The following is a 21,337-nucleotide window of genomic DNA, read 5'->3' as shown; positions in this document are numbered from 1 at the left end:
GGCGTGCTAGCAAAAGTGGTGTTCCCCGTATTGCTCGCACGTTTATTTTTTTTCTTACCGGAATATTGTGAAACTTTGATCCACAAAATACTTAACTCAAGCTGAACAAAACGATAGAACACATGATGTGAACATATTAGGAATGTGGGCGGGGTTAACAGAAAACCTTTGTTGCCAAGGAAATCCAAAAATATACTTTTTCAGATTCTTATAAAAATTGCTCAGATTAATTTGTCACCCCAAGGCGACCAAGAAATACAATGGTTGCTATGGAGATAAAACCAACAGAAAAGCCGCCATTCAAAAAATAAATAGTGTTTTTTTTGTGACATGCAGCTCTGACCGGGGGTAGAAGGGGAGAGCGTGGGGCACGTATCCGCCGCTCATCAGCCTATAAGGGGCGAGTAGCAGCTACAACGGTTTCGATTATAATTTTTGACCGTCCGCATAAAGATGTGTGTGAATGTGCATTTTTCAGCAACAGTTTTCCCGTATGCAGGACTTTATTCAGTCTTGAAACATGACAAATAAATTGTGCAGTTAAACATGCTCTTATTTTAAGAGCGCTACATTCACACAAAAAAAAAAAATACTGCCAGTTATTGAACCTTTTATATGACATTTTCTCAATTTAAATACAAACAATTTACATTTTACCATAAAAAAACAATGGTTCATTTGGTGTAAAACATCAAGAGTTAGACTTTCAAGCATCACAACAGGCAATGACATCAACGATCAAAGCGGAGCCTCCAGTTTTCTTCTCCTGGGGGGGTAAATTTAAGGAAAATTGACCTGCAATTCTTATTTATCTAGCAGATTTTATTCCTTTTTGTTAAACCAAAGAAAAGGAATTAAAAACATGCCTGCTTTGTGGATCCGTAGGAGGTGTGTGTGTCCAATTTTCACAGGTTTAAGTATCACTAGGGTTCAAAAGGTCACACAGCCCAGCAGTTCACTCAAAAACAACACTCAACATGCTGACCTTAAACCGACGACAAGCATTAGATGACAGCGATCGACAAGGACATTTGATGACAAACCTGTGACAGAAGCAATAAGGCCACTTATTGACAAAACTAAACACTCGTTTCCAACATGCCATTTTAGACCAAAAGCAATCCGAGTGTTTGTTCTTAACGTCTGAAAGAAAAACGTAGGTTCTGCCGACCAGACGCACTCGAAGAAGTCTTCTGATGGCAGGATGGATGAAAAGCAGCGTGTTAAATGCGTAACAATGTGGAAATAGAGCAGGACACGGCAACAGGATATAAGACCGCTTGTGAAAGTCATTTCGCATGCTGGACGTATTCATATGAGCCAGGGGGAAAGCACAAAAGCCATTTTTACCATCAAATGATTCTGAAGAGACGCTTACTTGACCTTTAAAGTCATCAGTCGAAAGGTAGGACAAGCAGAAAAACCCAACTGGAATACAGAACTGTTTTTCTCCGCTCACATAAAAACTACACAGTGACGGCTTAGATGTTTTTCCAGTTTCTTTTTACCTCAAATATATCTTTCAGCCTCCTTTTGATTTTGTTTTAAGATTTAACTAATGGTAATAAAAAAGAAATGGTCACACTTGTTAACACTCAACATCAAGTGTTTCTCCTTTCCAGGGGTGCAGGGATGTACAGGTGCTGTCGACTCCACGCATGAATGCTTCTCACTATTTTTGTTGTGCAGTCTTGACATTCACCACAATAATGGCGTGCTTCTGCACTCTCCTGACCTTCCATTGAAACCACACATCGCTTTAAACTAATAGTCATTTGACCCAAAGTCAGTTCTTGAAAAATATACCGTACTCTCTAGGGAGTAAAGTGTGTCACTGTCTCGACTCTGTGATCTCCTGCAAAGTTTCCCGCCGCGTTTCCTTGGATTTGACGTTCACGCTGACCATGTAGATGTTGTTGTCGTTCACGCTGTTGGAGACGTGGCACGGGTTGGAGCCGACGCACAGCCACGACAGCTGCTTCACTTCCCTTTGGAAGCTCTTGCTGAAGAAGTAGTAGATCATGGGATTGTACACAGTGGAGCTCTTTGCGAACATGCAGGGCAGCAGACTGACCTCAGGTGGGATTTTGCTACTGTCATTGAAAATGGACCAAAGGCTTACCAACCCGTATGGCGTCCAGCAGCCTATGAAACCTATGCTGATCAAAATGGCAATCTGTAAGAGAACAAGAAAACAGGGCATAAAGAGCTCCAAAGAAAACTAAATTCAGTTGTGTAACATAAACAGAAAAATACTTCTCAGACAGCTCCTAAATAAATATCAGTGGCTGGTCATACACATAAATGTTGCCGTTTTCAAAATATAACAGCAGTTTAAGCCAAAATTGATTTGTAAATGGTCCCAGAATAGAACCCTGAGGGAAAAAATGTACAAACAAGGAAGGTCAAAGCTACGAAACACATGTCTGTAAATCTCAATGAAATGGAAAGTAAAGGAACATTTGACATCAATTCACAGAAGCTAAGAGAAGCTAAATCATTTGCATTTCTAACTATTTTTACCCTGAAATATGCATATTTTTTTTCTATGCTAAATTAAAATGAAAAAGGTGTGGACAGACGGCTAATATTCTTAGCTGAAAGCTCATTTATGCTGAAAAAAAATTAATATTTACGGGTACAACATATTTTAACCCTATATAACGTTTCGTACCATATCTGATCTACGCAATGATTAAAACTTTTCTTCAAAACCCATTGGATATAACGTGGTCCATATATTTCACCTTGTAGTTCATCATCATTCCACTAGAGGCAGTAGAAGCTCTTTTCCTGTTTATTCTAAAAAGTCCAAGAGGACTACAAGATGGCGCCCAGACATCATTGACTGGAACTGGAAGTTCACATTCTCTCTCTGAGTTGTGGGCGGGACCGTTGACGCAGAGCAACCCCACCCCCCTTCCCATCACCCATTATACCAAAGATGTCCAAATCCAGGCCTCAAGTGCCGGTGTCCTACATGTTTTCCAACCAACCTATCATTGAAGCTTCTTATTGCTAAACTCACCTGATCCAGGGAAACAGCAGTCGATAAGGCAGGATTTCTGGAAAACTAGCTGGAGGTCGGCCCTCGAGGCCTGGAGTTTGACACCCCTGAATTATACTCTCTCCCGCTAGCTTACAGCCCCTTACACCCCCAACCAAACATTACCAGTTTAACAAAAATGGCGGGTAATATTGGAGCTATCCAGTCGTACAGTTCTGATCCAGGTTCCAGCTCAGGCGAGGAAAACAAAGACGTTCATGAATCCATTTGTCTGCAGGTGGATGCATCAGAATGGGGCGGGGGAGAGAGCCTGTGGCGTATTTCCCACATTATAAATACAAGCTTTATCAAACAGCAATTTCTAGTCTAGTCCGCTCCAGATTTACAACGATTTGAATGAAGAAATTCTCAGAAATGCAATTTTGAGCTCACATTTCTTTACATATGTCCTCTGGTTAAAAACACCAAAAACACTATTTTTATCTGAAATGGTCTTTAATTAAAAGAAGAAATGTAATTTTTTTTAATTCTTTGATGTAGTGGCCTTCACACAAGGTTGTTTGAAAAGAGAATAAATCCAAGGATTTTTTTTCTCCATAAAAACTGTTTGAGGTACTGAGATTGTCTGTTCAAAAATAAAAAAAATATATTTTTAGATCTTTTTTTTTTTTTTTTTAAGATCAGTAGTTTTTCCGTGTTTGCATTTGGCTGCTTTTACTTTAAAGTCATCCTAAAGCTCAGAATTTGATTTACAGATTCTGTTTTCCTTCATGATGATGAGATCAGGCCCTCTTTGACAGTAAACAGTGTTTGACTAGATTACCGTCGTTTTACGCTTCACCTCCTAAGGCTCTAGACAATAAAAGACACACTTAAATACATGTCCTGACACAATCTTCCATCTTTAAGGCCTCGGGTTATTATTCATGATCGTGCTGGTTGTTTGTCTGAATCCACACATGAACCACAACAAAGGCGCCTGAAGGCTACAATGTCAATGTCTGCATGTGACTACAGTCCAACCTCACAGTGATCACAGAAAACAATGGGTTAAGGACTGTAATGGGAACAAACAGACCTCGTAGTAGAAGAACTTAATTCATCCGGTGAATGAAATCACTTACGATCAACAGCCGCCGGTGGAGTTTGATGATATTGGGGACGTGGTTGCTGTTGGCCGACTTTTTGTAGGTGAAGTAAAGCTTCATGGCGATGCCAAAGTAGCAACAGATGATGACCACGCTGGGCAGGACCAGGTTGAAGGAAAAGAGGGAAATGACGAAAGAGGGGCCTTCTTGTTTCATCTCCCCCCAGGCCAGAGAGCAGGACAGCCCGAAGGGCTCCGGGCCGTACCGCCCCCAGCCCAGGATAGGAAACAGGGCCCATATGAGGGCGTACAGCCAGGACCACAGGCACAGGATCTTCACCTTCCTCCAACTGACTTTCTCCTCTGCAAACGAAAACGCACACCTTTATGTATTTAGACAACATAAGCCAAATACGTTACAATATTTGGTGAAGCATTTATCAATCAAGTATCAATTCTTTGGCTTCATGTAAACGTTTTAGCCACATGCATGCATACAAATGTAACTAGACTATTTTGATTTAGTGGTACAGTCCACAAATGTTTAGTTCTGCAGGTTGTACAAAGAAGACGTTGATTTATCGGACTTCTTTTATCAGACATGCTGGGTGTTGGTGGAAGAAAAATATGATTAGGAAACTTGAAAATAATCTCCTAAATGTTGCATTCTTATGGGTTAAAAGCGTAAAATGAGAAACAATTATTCCACATGAGGTTGTTTTGTAGAAATTACGGTAACCTTTATTGCGTTTCACAAATTGCTTTTGGTAAACTATTACATTACATAAACAACTAATTTCCTTCTTCTTGTCATCCATATGTCCCCTCTTTGCCCCCCCCCCTCCCCCCCTCATATTTGTCTCTATGTGGTTTTCTGGATTTATTGTCTGTCTGGGGCGTTTTTCTACACACCTCATCATTTCTTTTTTGGGGGGGGGGGGGTTCTCCAGTCGAGTGTTTAAATTGTGCATGCTGTTTATTCTTCCTTTTTTTGTTTTCACACAGCTGCAGTTTTAGCTCTTTATGTGAGAAAATCAAGTTTATATTATATTAGAGAACATAGTTGGGGATCATATGAGCAATCATGACCTTTAGTTATCGACTGTTTTGCTCTTTTTGTTAGCAATTTTTTTATATATTTAGGTTGGGACAGTCCTTTGTGCTGCGACTTTACAATTACACTTTATTTTATTTTATGTGATAAAAATGACAAAAGCCAAAGGCAGAGCAGGCTCTGGTCAGACGCAATCCTTTCAAGCCTCTTTTTATTCAGGAGAGCTTTTAGTTGACTTTAGTGATAGTTTCATCATGTTCTAACTTTTATTTGTATTTTACTACATGTTTGTCTTTTGGTGGGACTTTGTCGTCTTTTTATTTAAAGAACTTTGTGATTTCTCTGAAAAGTGCCTTAGAAATAAAGGTACTGTATTATAGTCTGGTCGGAATCAAATTTTAAATCCCTTTAACATTTTAAAAATTTCTTTAAGAAGTCACTTTTTATTGTTCTTAGTTGGAAATGTATCTTAAGAAATGAAACTAGCTCAGAAAAAAATGTCTATATTTCAACACAGATATCTAGCTACAACAACAAGCATATTTAAAAAAAGTCAATTAAAGCCACAAGCAGCATTGTATATATAGTCCACAATGAGCCGTCCTCATTGGCTGAATGGTTGCTGCACCCCCCCCCCCCCCCACTCTCCCCCTTTGCCTCTGCCACCCTTGTTAGAGCTGCATAAAAATAAACCGTTCTTTTTCGATAATGGCGGCTTTTCTATTGGTTTTGTCTCCATAGCAACCTTTTAATTTTTTGGTCGTCTGGGGGTGACGAACGGCATTTTAAAAAGAATCGGCAAAAGTAAATTTTTGGATTGCCTTAGCAACCGAGATTTTTATTAACCACACCCACCTAAAATGTTTATATTTTATGTCATATTGGTTTTTTTTTCAGCTTGAGCCAGAGATTCATTTCATGAGTTTTCACAATATTCCAGTAAATAAATATGCGAGAATCTTTTTGAGCTTGCCAGGCGAAAGCCATTCTTGATGGTTTCTCCCGCTGTGATGTCATCATTTTTTTTGGAAGGGGACATTCACTATGCTCTAAATTCCTTTTTTTACTATTGGTGCGTGCACATTTTGGTGAGTATTTGGGCACATGGTGGGATCAAAATGTTTACTCAAAGGCGCAGTGAGAAATAATTGTGAAATCCATCTGGTCCTTACAATCCGGGACTGCTGGAAGACATACAAATAATTAAAATTTTTTAGTTTTTTAGTTTAACCCTTGTGCTATCTTAGATGACCCCCCCTTACATTGACGTGTTCTCCCTACCATGACAAAAGTGGATAAAGGTGGAAAGATTTCATGTAATCCATGGACACCAGTGAAGATCACAAATCATTGAAGAAAAAAGGTTCAGCGCACTGTCTAGTGGGTCCAGATGACCCATTCCCAATAGTAAAGTGTCTAGGATAGCACAAGGGTTACGGTTTTTAGTCTTTTTTTTTTTATTTTTATCATCATGTGTCTCTGAAATATCACAGGGATTTCAATGTATTTTTGGAAAGAAAAATCTCTAAATAAATATTGAAATGAACATTTTCCTGTTAGTCCTTGGGGAAAAAAAGACGCACTCTTACTGGGAGAGTGCAGGTTGAGCGACACGATGAAGCGCACCACGGCCAAAGCGGTGAGGTTCATGACGCTCGCACTACCGAAGAAGAAGCCGGCTAAGCCGTAGTAAATGCAGGAAACGTCGCCGCCCAACCAGTGGTGACTCCAGGCAGAAGCCACAGCCAGAGGGTACATGAAGACAGCCGCTCCCAGGTCAGTCAGAGCCAGATTCACGCTGAGCAGCTCCGGTGGCTTCATCCTCGACGACCTTTTGAAGGCCATGATGACAACGAGCAGGTTTCCTATGATGGACAAAACAGCTGCGGAGAAAACCAGAAATTATTTTAAAATGACAGCACAAGAAAAAGGTTTAGGTTTAATTTGTGAAGCCCTTTCATGTCTGCATTCCTCAAATGGAGAAACAGTTGTAAACAAAAGACCTGGCATGGAAACTTACAAAAAGACTGAGTTATCCTCGAGCATCGCCTCCTACTGGAGCTTAATTCATGACCCCCATCTGGACGTAATTCCTGGCCAGCGTTGGCATCGTCACACATAGGTGTTCAGTGCTGTCAGGAACTTAGCAAAGCCTTACTAGAAGTAGCAGCAATTAACCTACAGTTTGTGTTGCAAGCGCTGGTCACTACAAATTCTGACCCCACATTACTATATTGCTCTTTAATCGTGGTTCGCCCAAAACGAGTGCAGCAAATCAGGCCGTCTAATCATTACATGCCAGTAGTAGTGGAGGGATTCTCTCTAGTTATTTATTTATTTGCTCTGAAACAGATGCTGTTGGGTTTATAGATGGACGGTCTTCAGCTTCTTCTCTTCTTGTTATTTTCAAAGCTTTACCAAAGGTCTTTTGACTACGTTTTTTAGCCAAAATCGAACCAAAAAAAAAAGTTTTCTAGGACGTAGTTTCTGCAGAGCGGCAGGAGTTTGGTAGAGATTCACCGTGGGTGGAACTGTTGTTGTGGAGAAAGCCTGCCCCCTTTACCATCATCCATCTTTTACACAGTTTTTTTAAATAAAGAAATACTCAGAAATGCAAATCTTAATTTTCTTTATTTATGTGAGAAAAATGCCACAAGAACATGTTAAAACAGCAAAACAATGTTTATTGGAGTGGGACTTTTAAGAAATGTATTAAATCTCTTAAAAATGTAAAGGTAATTGAATTATTAAGGATGGGGGGACATGACTAGATCCAAGTAGAGGTTAAAATCTATACTGTGTCACTCAAAAGTGCTGTTTCAAATCACGTACATGATTAAAAGTCTCAGTAAAGGGAGTTATTTTTTATTAATTATTTTTCTTGTTTTATATGTGCAACCAAACTTTATTTTCCTTTTGCTTGTTCAGTGAGGACATTACAAACACAAAAAGATCATTTTCTCATCTGAACTAACTTGAATTGCAGCAACTAGAATGAGAACTGATCTGAAACCATATAGTATTTTAATCCAGATTAGTAGGAATATTTCTGTAAAATCAGACCTTTTGCACATCTGGAATAATTGTTAGATCTTTGAGTTCAGCTCTGGATTATTCAGGACAATCTCGTGACCGTTGAAGGTCATGGCGTGGCTCCAGACACTGACTGTTCACCCCGAACAGTTCTTAGTTCATAAGCAATAGTCATTTTTCTACAACCTGGGTTAAGGGAGCACTGGTCAGTCATGTGTGTAATCTGGATGAAGTGAGAGAAAATGTAAAACAAAGAGTTTGAAGCTCCAAATGCACGACCTTGGCTTTTAACGGTCTCCAGAGCCAAGCGGGTGTTACTGGAAGAAACAAGAACTGTTGTGCAGTCTCCTAGATGTGTAACAGCTGCTAATAAACCGATGGAAAACAAAAAAATTGAACCATTTAGCTCAGAAACGGCACATAACATTATACTATTACTAATACTTATTTCAGTGGCACAAAAGTGAATAAAATCGGCACAATTTTTTATAGACAGTTTTTCAACACTTAAAAAAAAAATTTAAAGCTAAAGCAAACGTATTTGGAATGCACTTTTTTAAAAGAAAGATTTCAAATAGGATTTATTTCTTAAAAGAAAAACATCCAAATTTGCAATGTTTCTTATAAATTTGGCCTTTTGAAAAAGGCCAAACTGTCTACTCCTCTCCATAAAGGATCAATTTATGAAGATATGGACACCTTACCTCCGCTTCAGGCTCAATAAAGCCTCTATACTAAAAACTTTTATCATTTACTAACATTATGTGGGTTATTTCACTTTTTACAAAAGGAATTTTGTTTTGGTTAGCATTACTGCAAGAATCTTTGTGAATGTGGATCAGTGTTGTGCTGAGCTATGTCTATGTTTGTTAAAAATGTGTTTATAAGGCATTAAAAACGATTTAATAAAAAGGATTCTTCACAGCAGGCGAGTGGCCTAAAGGCACCAAATCTAAAGTACTTCCTACCCAACATGGTTTCCCAGTAAAAACAAACACAGAGTAGAAACAAAAAAACAAACCCTCTGTTCTGAAACCTCCAGAAAAACCGGTTCAACCATCTTTGTTCTGACTCTCCAGCCCCCCAATGAACCTTGGACCTCACAGAGGATCCTCTATGGGGTTTGCCAGAACACAAAACTCAGTGACCCCATGAGCTTCCAGTTCACTGAAAATTACTTTCAAGGAGGTATTCTCGAGTGGGCATCCGTCACTGTGCAAGAACAAAAGTGAATCAATGGGACAATCTTCTGAGATGTTTAGATCCACAAGTGAAGCGGATCTAAAGGCTTTCACACCATGACCAGAAATGTACACCTGTGATTCACAAGTGTCAAGGTTTCCCTCTCACTTTTTTATTTTTTTATTTTTTTGCTGGATAAAGAAAAAAACAAAACCTACAATTCTGTTTAGGCTTTTATGTAGTCATGAAAATGAGCTTTAGTTGAGTTTTCTTTTTTAAATCCACTGTCCAACAAACCAACAGATCTCAATGTAATCAGTCCTTCAGGTTTGATTCATACAGATTCTCTTTCATCCCTGTGATCAGAGCTCAGTTAAGCTCTAATAGTCCATCACTGATTGGGAGCAGATGAGTGGAGAAGAAGCAAAAAAACGGAAAATCAAGGATATTTTATTCACTATAGACATTTCTGCACTTGGAAATTCATCTTTGATTGGACTGAGCTGGAATTGAGCAGATCAAACCTTGTGCTTTGTTTGCTGTGTGAAGCCATTCAGCACTGAAACACTATTTTCCTGTAAGACACGCTCTGCTTGGTTTCGCGACAGTAGCCTTGGTCACGACTGCCCTTTCGGGTGGATACGGATAAAAAACAAAAAAAAAAGGTCTTAACCGTACGAGGTAAGCAGGTGGTCAACACGAAATATCAAGGTCGTAGACCGCTCGGTGGGCTGTAGAGAGAAAATGTTCATGCACAGGTTTTCTACGGGGTGCGGACGACAGGTTGTAGTGGACACATAAGGGTTCAAACCCCCATAATCCTGCAGACTCAGCCCGTTAGGGCTGATTATGTGATACATGTGCGCTCTTTGGAGGCTCATTCCAGTGCAGTCTGGCTGATCGGAATGACGAATCTATACAGAGTTGGGTAGACATCCTAACTGCACTTACGTGTCACGTGCACACCACGTGCATGCGGCATTTTCCACAGCCAGTACTCGCACCTTACTAACGACTATTGTTGGGTAAGGACACCGTATGACAGCATCACCTGTACAACTTACATTGGCCTTGCCAATACTTCATGATAAACTTACCACGACAATGGTACGTTCTATTTTCATGACATCCCTTGAGCGCTCCCCTCAAGATGCAGCCACCCCTCTCTACGACCCCAACGTTAGACCCAAACCAACTCAAAAACAACCCAGCGCAGACAAAAAACAAAAAACACATTACCTTGTGCTGAGTTCAGCACTTGCTCAGTTTACAGCAAGCGAGCACAAGTGTTATTGCCACACACACAAATATAAAGAATCAATTAAATGTATAGTCAAAGAGCATAAACATAGAATGGAATCACCTCCACAGGCAGCAGCTGGAACCACCACCATCAACCAGTTCTATACTTCCCTAAAGATGCTTCATACTCTTATGTTGCATCATAGACTTCCTCTATGTACCAAAGTAATCAATGAGTTTTTAGGAGCATCTGAGACTACTATTATACTACAGGTCTGCTGATCTGTCATTGATATTCATTTATACAGTTTTATGACACTAAAACACAATTTAAAAAGAAGCAAATTTGTGTTTCTTCATTTAATCTCTCTGCTATTTATGAATTTCATAACTATTAAAAATAAAACATAAATATATACAAATAAAACAATGATTAGAACCAACGTTTAATGTGTGATGTTTCGTTTTTTTTTTTTTTTTTTTTTTTGCCACAAATAAACCTAAATAGCATCCATTTAAGTAAATAAATGCATTTCAATTTCTTAACACAAACATCCAGTGAGTTTTAAAGGTAATCAATTGCAATACTTTTTCTTAAAAAATTGTTTGTTAACCTCCTTCATATGTAAAAGATATAAAATATTGTACACTTTTTTGTGATTTTTATTTTCTTTAATAATCCTACACAGAAAGTTCTCTTCATCTTTAAGTATGTGAACTGTGTTTTTTTAAAATATATATAAATATTACTTTAGACAGAACATTTAAATGACTTACAGTAAAGAACAAAGAACAATAAATTGTACACCAGTTTAAAAAAAATCCCAGGGGGATTAAAAAAGTAAAAAGAAATAAAATAAAAGTGACATAATTTTATTCTGTAAAGATGAGACAGATTATAGGTTTTAATTGTTTTTGTTGGTCCTGGCAAATGTTACGTTTTATAGCCAAATTCAGTTTTATGAATTTAATATTTTGTTACACAAATAAAAAGTCAGGCCTGCTTTAAAACATACCACAAAGCCACACATCGCTTGAAATATCATATCATCAAGAATAAATGACAGTAAAATGTTTACTGAAGTAAAGCTCCTGAATTGGAACATTAGCTAACATTTAGGTTGACCTTTTTTGGAGGATTATACATATGCATCTGCAGCATTTTTAATGCCCTTATCAAGATGTGAAAACAGCCTCGAATTGTCAATAACATGAATAGAAGCAGTCATATCTGCACGGACAGCCGTTGGAGGTAATGATGGTATTTTGGGAACCTGATGGAGAAGACTTACTGTCATTGAAAGAAAGAAATGAAGTGACTGAGTCATTTCCTTCACTGCCATTTTCTCCAATTCATTTTCTTAGATTTGATCTTTGTGTCGTGTCCATGAATTATTCATGGCGACAGGCAGGAGCAGCAGATTTCTTTTGATGACAGGAAAGTTGCTGAATCTACAAATGGGACGTTTGTTTCCTAAACAGAGTTGAAATGAATAATTCATTTAAGAGAAATGTCTCCTTTTCTTCCGCCCCGTTTGGCCACAACGCTCGTCCACGGTGCCGCATGCATGTGTCCGTTTATCTTTTGTTGTTCTGACAAGGCTGCAGGCAGATGTTATGTGTGAAACAGTGGGGGGGTGTAGTGTCTATCATCTAACTCCTATTACTCCTGGAGCCTTGTAAGATGACAGGAATCCAATGTAGAAGGACGTGAGCGAGCCCTGCTGTGCAGATAAGAGCCTCCAAAGATTACTCTTGGTTTTGTTTTCAGAAATACAGGATTGTAATGAATCTAACTGTGACATAACTAAGAGAAGTGCCGGCGTTTCTCACAGCATGTGTGTATTTTAGTCAATATTGGCGTTCCTGCTGTCAAAGTGCATTTAGTGATTGCTTTCCCGTGTCTTGATTTCACAGCCCCTTAACCTCCCCGTGAACGAGAAATAAAAAAAAACAGTTCTTATTGCCACACTCCTAGGAAAATTGTGTTTCAACATTCTTTTGGCATATTTCTGATATTGGAGGACATTTATGAAGAAACCAAAGCTCAAAATTCTATTTCGGAGTTTTTATTTATTCAAATGGTCTATTTATGATTATGAGTAATTACACTGTCAAGAAGATGGCATTATTTTCTAAGATCTCTGTTTATTTTCTTCATCTGGAATAGGTTTTATATATATATTAAAAAATAAATCAAATCATTGTAAAGGAGGAGCAGACAAAAAATGCTGTTTGAAAATGAGCGTGTTACGTGGAAAATATGCAGGACAAAATGTTGCAAGGACAAAATGTTGCAAGCTGCAATGTTTTATATATTTTATATATGAAAGTAACTAAAAAAGAATGTTTTTAGATAATTCATTTCATTTGATTACCTTTAAAACTTAGATTCTGACATGAAAATTGAGTCTTTGGTGATTTTAACGTCTTTTTGTGGCTTTTTTTCTGGGGATGGAGGCCATAAAGTAGGAAAATTAAGCTTAAAATAGCATTTCTGCATATTTCTTTATTCAAATCATTCAAGATGGTATTTGTGATGTAGAAAATACGCTGGGCAGGCCACAAGCTCTATTCTGAGACAACCACTTGCAGACTAACAGATCCATGAACGTCTCAGTTTTCCTCGTCTGAGCTGGAATCTGTATCCAAACTGAACGGCTGGATAGCTTCAATACTGCTGCCGTTTTTGCTGCACTGCAACAGTTAGGTTGGGGGTGTGAGGGGAGTAGATGGGAAGTAGGGGCGGACTTGCTCTGCAGGAACAGTCCCACTCGCAACTGGGAGGTGAATTTATGATGAACTGCTACTCTGCAGAAACTATGTCCTAGAAACAACAAGTTTTTTTTTTTTTAAATTTGGCTAAAAACGACATAATAATAATGAAAAAAAAAATAACAGACCACTTGGGACGCTTTAAAAGTAGATCAAAGATGATGGGAGTGCATGGGTCTTTAAATACGAGTGAAACTGGAACCACTAAAGTTTCAGATGTTTTCACTATTCCTTAAATTTTAGATATAATTGCCGTGGATTGTTGTACATTGAGGGTTGCGTTACAAGCAAAAGTTCTGTCAGCAGGCGTCACTTCAAAGAAACCTCAGAACGGACAGTTGCATGAAAATTCACTCGTGCATCTTATTATTGAAATTCAGTTACAGGAGAATTTTAATTTGTAATTCATTGATGATAAAAATATATAAAAATTCAAAAAGAACTGACTAACAACAGCAAACTTCAGTTTTTGACTGGTTTAATGCTTCTCAGCATCCTCGCTGTGGTGCATAAAGACAGGGTTGGCTGTGAGACGACACTCTACAAATAGAAAGGCCAAACGAAATGTACTGTTATTTCCTAACTTAAATTACCAATAGTATTTGACATAAATTAAAATGTAGCTTTTTACAAAGAAAGAAGTCCTATTCTTTCTGTAAAAACAGAGACACAGGAAGCAGAGCTGGAGCCAGTGGGAATGAACCCACCAGAGGAACGGCTCATGGTAGAGGTTTTGTAGATAAATGCAGGGAAGCGGATGAAGATGTTTGAGAGGAGGAAGAGTGATGATGATGGTAGAAGGAGGCTGAGGTTGGAGCGACCAGGAAAGAGGAGGTTTATGGGAGTAGAGAAAGAGGAGATCAAGGCGGATCGTGTGAGGGAGGAGCTGAAGTGCAAAGAAGAAAAACAGTTATAAATAGCTGCTTATCAAGGTTAAGAAAATAATCGTTTTTTCTTCAGTGAAAGCATTGCATTGAAATGCAATTATCAATTTCCTCACCAATTGCTCAACATCTTCAGATCATTCAGCAGCAATGTTTAGCTAGAAGAAAAGCTCTCAGTATGATGCAGTTTAATTAACTTTGTTGGTCTTCAGTAATGTGTATTTCATGATTTTCTGCTTAAATCATCCCTGGATCATGAATTTCTGCTGCTCAACTGATTCATGTGTGTTGCATTTGGCTTCACAGACTAGTTAATCACCGTTAACACAATTAACCAGCTGATTTTCTCCATTTGAAATGGTCGTTTAACAAAACTTCATGTATAAAGAAACAGGGAATGATCAGGGTCAACTGTGAGGCGCAAAGCACACTGTAAAACCTTTCTGAATGAACCGATTGTTGGTAATAAGCAGAAATTCTCGCTACACTCTGCATTAACTCCATGATTAGACCATCACGACTGGCGTATTAGTTCAGGAGAACTTGAAGAAATGATTTTGAGCCCTTAGTGAAAGTTTATGTAGGAGTTTTTAAAGCCTCTAAACTCCAAATCCTGACCACAAAATGCGCACAAAACAGTTTTACGCATCCACAGTCAGCCAGGATGCTCTCGTTTGGAAATGGACAGGAACTAGAACCTAAATCATGAAATTCACATGATTTATCAAAGCATTTGCGTAATAACCAGTTGGCTGCATGGATCACAAACGCACTGATCCTCCTGGATGAAGGAAACTCGTCATTCCGTTGGAAAGCAGGAGATCACAGACTCATTTCGTTCAATCCAGTTGTCAAAGAAGCTGTGCGCAATCAGGACTACAATCAAAATCACTGTATCGTCTCACAAACGCATCAGATTATGTGACCAAACTATAGTTGAGGTCTTTTTGAGGTGCACTTGCAGCTTACTTAACACCAGAAGGTAGCAGCCGGTTCCGATGTCCAGCGCCGGTGACAAAGCAGATGCGTAAATATCCATTGGAATGACGACAAGCAACCGCGAAAAAAACAAAAAAGAAAAAAAAAGAACTCCAGAAACCGATCCTCACGCGAGCTTCTCAGCTTCTTTAGATGAAAAAGTGTGAGTCAAAGCTAGCGGCGGACGCACTCTTTTCTTCCATCCATCTTTGCGCAAGCCACGAACGGACACGCAAGAGACTGCGGCTGTGCGCCTACAGCGTGCCGTCACGGAGCTCATGCGTAAAGGGCAGTGCCCAGCATCCTTACCGCCGCCGTGTGACTTTACGCGGGACTCCAGCCTTCAGAAAACCACGCTTCAAGTTTTCAGAATATTACTTTCTCCCTTCCGACTGAAAAGAGTTGGACTAAACCTTTAAACTTAGACGTGAGGGAGGAGTTAGGTGAAATAGCCTATGAGATCCTTACCGTTAGGACAAAGCCATCAGGTAACGCAGGCAGTATTTATGGATTACTCTCCTGTGTGCTTTGGTGGATAATCATCTTATTTAGGCCACTGCAGCACCAGAAAACAACTTTGTGGAAAGCTTCCACTTTCTCTCAAAGGAAAGGGTTTTTCCTTTAACCTTCAGATTTTGTTCAAAATACTCTGAAAAAACGGTTAAAATGCCCACTGAAGCTCACTTTCCACAGTTCTTTAATCCTTATGTGGTTTTAACATTCTGGTTTCTCCCCTTGTCATATGGGTCAAAACTGACCCATCCTAAAAAAAAAAAACTCAAAATAAATCAACTTAATAATTTTTTTTTAAATCTGACATCTATTGTGCATGGTGAAACAACCTGTTATTTATTCATTAAACTATATTTTATTCACTTCTAATTCATATTTTTGTTACACAAAAAAACCCCAACAGTAAACCCCAACATGTTTGCACTTGTTTACCAAACCAACTGTGGTAACAGTTTTCTATTGTAACACAGTAAAGGTTTATTATTGCTATCATTTAAATGTGAAGTAACTGTTACTGACTTAACTGAGTTGAAAAGAAAAAAGAGTCAACAATTGGAAATTTTGTGTGAAAGAAGGTGTGCGTGTGTGTAGATATGTGTGTGCAGGTGTAGGTAAAGGTTTTTTATAGCTGTGTAAGGGTGCAGGTTTGTGTGTAGGTGTGTGTGTGCGTCTGAAGGTGTAAGTGTAGATGTGCAAATACAGGTATAGGTGTCTGTGTCAATGTGAATGTTTGTCAATGTAAATTTAGTTGAAAAAAATCAACAATATTTATTATTATTTTGGATTTTTTTCTCACAGTACACCAGTTTGACCCAACTGATTTGTTTTTCCTCATCATTATTTGCTTAACATCTAATTGAAAAAACGTTTTCATGATTTTTTGTTGTTTAAAACGCAAATGCTAAATTGAACCGTAGCAAAACGGTTGCATCTCTGGTGTGTAGGTGTATGTGTGTAACACAGAATCAAGTTATTGTGTAGCTTTTATAATTCATGGGTCAAAACGACCCATAAGACGACCTTTTTTTTATTGTAGACCGCAAAGAAAGTTACTTTTTCTTATGATGGAAAAGTCCTAAAAATTTCAAGTTGGAATATGATAGATTAAAGATATTTTTTTTTTACAAGTAAACATGCTAGAGGGTCAATTTCTACCCGCAAGATGACACAAGCATTACATAAAGAAAAAATGTGATTTTTTTTTTTCGCTCTCTTAATGAGCTTCCTGCAGATGTTTGGACCATAATAAAGCCCTTCACCTCTGTACTATTCTGCTATGGAGTCACGGAGCAGAACATTGTTGTCATAAATGTGCAACTCGTTACTTTCAGGTGACTTGACTAAATACATGGAGCTGACATGTCTTGGAAAGGCTTCAGCAGCTTGGGGGCTCTCAGCTTGCCTCTACCCCCATTTCTCCACGCAGCCTAACCGGATCGAGCGAGTTCACAGTTGCCCCAGCACATTGGTGTCCAAATTAATTAGACTTCAGCGACTTTCACATCAACACAGGCCATTTTTATGACAGCGATGCATTTATGAGGACGGCTTTCTTTTTTTGAAAGCACCTTGGCTGAAAGAAAAAAGAAAAGAAAAAAATCAGTCAACATGACAGCCATAAAGACGACAAATGCCAAACGGAAGGCTTCATCCGAGTCCGAACGTCTGATAACAAGTCTCCGTTCTTTTGTCGTTACCTTCTGGAGATTTCTCATTTATGAACACTCAGTGAACCCCTCAGCTCGCCTGAAAGAACGATAACAGCTTCAGAAATGTAGAAAAAGTCATGAAGAGAATGGTAAAAATAGGCAGCAAGTGTTTTTCTGATAACTGTGGATGACAGGTGATAATTGGAGTGATACTTTTCTAATAAGAAAGCAAAGGAATTATCTACCTTAAGGGAAAGGTGCTCAAACTCCGAGGTGGTTTTGGAACTACAATGATTCCTTCATGCAGAATGATCAGATTTTGTGTATATTTATGTGCGTGTATCCATGTCTGTAGATAAATCTATGTGAGTGGGTCAGGAGTGACATGGGACCCAAAACGCACAAGTCTGTCTGGGCTCGGTGGTAGAAATTTCAATAAACTCCAAACAAGACAAAACCATGAAAACATGGAGGAAAAGGAGATGACCTGAAAACCAGACGTACACCAAAGACGAACCTGGTGTAAGTGTGACTGGTGGGAATATGATTAAAACATTATTCTCACAGTGCATTTCTCCACAGACAATGTTTGTTTTTATCATCGTCCTGTCTTATTGTGTGTGAAAATGGCTTTAAAAAAATTATTTTGCTCTCAACTATATTCATATATTTGATTCAAACAGTGTTAATGAGCACAAATGTTCATAAAGCTTTTGATTTGTTTATCTCTTTAACAATAAAGAGCAGGTTTTTCTTCACTAACAGCGATTTTGGGAATGCTAATATAGGGGTTGCCCATATTTTTTACATTTTATTTATTGTACCCGGCTGAAGATGTTTTTAATCTTAATCGGATCTCTTTATTCAAACTTGACTTCTGGTCCAGTTCCCTCCATTATAAGATTCACCTGGTGTTCCGCACTTGGAATGGTAAGGTATAAATAACTCTAAAAAGAAGAACTGAATTATGGTCACTTTGTTAAAAGTAAAAGTTTAGTAAAACACAATAGAGAGGGATTTTATAAGTTCCCTTTGTCCCTTCTCCCTTTCAAGCTAAGATATGTAAAATTATGAGATATATCAATTGTGGGATCAATTATTGATCCATCTATCAATGTGTGAATAAACCTTGACTTTATTTCCTATAATATAAAACATTTTCTTTTACGTTTTTCTGTTCAAGGTGATGCTGAATTCAGTGGAATCCTGGATTAAATGGTATGTCAGCGATTTAGGGCCTAAAAAGGTGAATTGTTTTGTTCATCTGTCTAGATTTCTTTTGTTTTGGTTTTGTTTACTCGAAATAAACCAATTCCAAAAGCAAAAAATAAAACTTTGAAAATAAATCTCTTTTTAAAAAGCATGACAGTACAGAGTACACAGCAAGGCTGTGGTTCAAATCCCAGCTGGGTCCCTTTCAGTAGGAGTTTGCATGTTCCCCTCATGCATGCGTGGGTTTTTGCTCCAGCTTCCTTCCACTGTCCAAAAATGGTATTTTATTGGTAGATTTATGACCCTGTGACCCTGGGATGGACTGGTGACCCGTCCAGAATGTACCCTGCTGGATGGATGGATGCATAGATCTCTTCTGTCTTGACCAAGCTTGTAAATTCATCTTTTCTCTTTTAGGTCTCCATTTACAAAAAGATCGGTTCTGATCCTCATATCTCGTACGTCCCGCAGAGCTTAATGCTGACTGAATATCTTGTAATGCAGGAGGAGAAAGTTCAAGGTGTTTAAGGACAAACAGCTGAAGAAGTGCCCTGGAAAAGCTGCAGAGCGTCGTAGCTAAAATAAGACACAACATCTTGGAGGAGAAGAAACGTAAATGAAAGTGTTTGAAGGTTTTTGTGCTCTTTGCTGTGTTTGGTCACCCTAATATTTAATGATCATCCACATCTGTCTCCGGTTCAGTCCATCGTCCTCAGTGTGTTTGTATATTTTCCTCCTTTGTCTTCACTTTGGTCATGTTTGAAGTTTGTTCATTAAAGGTTCATGGTGTCCAGATTTTTGAGTCTTTTGCCCTTCCTGGAAAGGTTTGCCCAATTCTTCTGCCTGTTTGTGCCTTTCAGCTACATTTTCACGCTCGCCACATTCTGAAATACTCACAAGTTTGCACGTACTTAGTACTTTGTGAAAATACATTTTAGGCATAGTAAACAGCCCCGCCCCCCAAAAATGATGACATCACAGCGGGAAAAACAATCAAAAAACAAAAAAAATGAATGGGGCCAAAATATCTAATGAGGTTCAAACAATATATTTTAGAATCCACCAATGAAACCAAAACACACGTGTTGGGGATATCCAAAGGAAGTATTGCAAGTATTATGGGATGGCCAAAGGACCTACACCTTGGTGGTCATTTTGTGCCAAAGTGTGAAATTTGCCAATTTTCGTACAAAATGGGAAAAGAAAACTTTTGCTCTATAGGAAAACTCACACAAACGCCACCAGAATAAGTCTATAACCACAACCCCAGTTTCATTGACCTTTGACCTTTGGAAGAGGACGCCATCTTTAATTTTTTGAAAAAAACCCTTCAGTTCCTTTAACAAATTTAAACTCCTCCAAGGGACGTCAATTTTTCGCCTATTGACTCTTCAAAGATCATTGGGAAGCTATTTGGGAAAAACAAATGTTGGAGTTAGAAGTTTGTAGATCTTGAATGGCGTTAGCCCTGTTGTTCTCACATCATTTACCAGAATATTGTGAAAACTTAGTATATGACTCCCTGGCTCCAGCTGAACAAAAAAATATGACACACGATAGGAACATATTAGGAATGTGGGCGTGGTTATTAAAAAATTCCTTTGTTGCCTTGAAAATACAAAAAAATAACTTTTGCAGATTCTTCTAAAACTTTCATAGACCTGTTTGTCACCTCCAGACATCCAAAACTTAAAACGGTTGCTATGGAGATGAAACTGTTTAACCAGACGGTTAAAAGCGGTTGATGTGGTCGGCGAGGGCGAGCAGCACCTGCACGCCATCCAACGCTACTCATGGCTTTAGTTATATTTACACTTGCTTTTGGTGATGTAAACATAAATGTGTTGTTTCCGTTCTAACGTAGATTACTGCAGTTTGCAATAATTGGATTATACACCTGACTTTACCAAATGCTGCACTGTTCAAAGCAAGAATTTCCTGCTTTGACGCATAAGAAAAAAAGAACTGAAGGATAAAAAAAACTCCATTTGTTTGTGCAATCCTAAGAATCTGACCACTAGTTAAGCTTTTCTAATGTAAATAAATGGGTTTTTCTTATTTTCTTCATTTGAACACAGAGTTTCGCCCCTGGGGGCCTGCGTCTGAAGCACGTCATAAAGTATTTTTAACTCCTTTGCTAAGCATAAATGAATTCAGAGCATGAACACGTTTTCTCTGCCTGCTTCCTGCATCAAAAGGGGGTTATGTTTTCTCTGGTGCTGTCTCAAATCTTGGCAGATTTTGCAGCACATTTAACATTTTTTCTCAAGGAGTGAAAGTTAATAAAACAAAAAAACAACCAAAAATATCTGATGTTCTGCAGCGTTTTGACTGTTCAGCCTCTCACAGGCGGGTCTCCGGGGTTCTGATGTTTCCCCAGCAGTACGGGCCACAGAATAATTAGATTACAATTGAAGGGAATTTCTTCAAATGAAAAAGGAAATGAGGATCGGAGTGTTGGACTTATCAGGCTGTCCTGCATTATTTAAATGATTGACTCCACAGTTTTTGCTCAAAGCTATCAGACACTAAATTCCCCGTATCAGTGCTGCTTGTCTTTCATTGCCTTTTTATGCGAAAAGACACGTTTTTCCCCTTAAAGCAGCGGAAAATGCACACTCCTGTTGTTTTTTTGGCATTTCTGCAGCAGACGCTGCGTCTTTCTCAGTCCCCTTTATTAAAGGTTTGATGGGTTTCCTTTGTTCGGACTCTGTAGCTCTT

General features: G+C 38.6%; 1 protein-coding gene across 1 annotated transcript; it reads right to left on the bottom strand.

Annotated features, from left to right (window-relative positions):
* Positions 1-484: 484 nt before the first annotated feature.
* Positions 485-15,632, bottom strand: opn8b (opsin 8, group member b). Its single transcript, XM_020714730.3, has 4 exons — positions 15,234-15,632; positions 6,738-7,031; positions 4,132-4,457; positions 485-2,176 (listed from the first exon to the last, which is right to left on the bottom strand). Exons 1-4 carry the CDS (start codon positions 15,301-15,303, stop codon positions 1,832-1,834), a joined length of 1,035 nt encoding a protein of 344 aa, XP_020570389.1. The 5' UTR covers positions 15,304-15,632; the 3' UTR covers positions 485-1,831.
* Between the last annotated feature and the right edge of the window lie 5,705 nt (positions 15,633-21,337).

Source organism: Oryzias latipes, chromosome 24 (assembly GCF_053564925.1).
Source record: "Oryzias latipes strain Hd-rR chromosome 24, Olatipes_Hd-rR_3.1".
NCBI classification, from domain to species: domain Eukaryota; kingdom Metazoa; phylum Chordata; class Actinopteri; order Beloniformes; family Adrianichthyidae; genus Oryzias; species Oryzias latipes.
The sequence above is the reverse complement of the archived record's forward strand: the minus strand, read 5'-3'. Positions and strand labels throughout refer to the sequence as shown.

Bases quoted from the DNA above. Each gene is read 5' to 3' on its own strand.
- opn8b (XM_020714730.3), bottom strand. From the start codon at position 15,303: ATGGATATTTACGCATCTGCTTTGTCACCGGCGCTGGACATCGGAACC. The intron at 4,458-6,737 runs GTAAGAGTGCGT...TTTCGTTTGCAG, and splicing joins GCTCAACCTGCACTCTCCCA to AGGAGAAAGTCAGTTGGAGG. The intron at 2,177-4,131 runs GTAAGTGATTTC...GTTCTCTTACAG, and splicing joins TCCACCGGCGGCTGTTGATC to ATTGCCATTTTGATCAGCAT.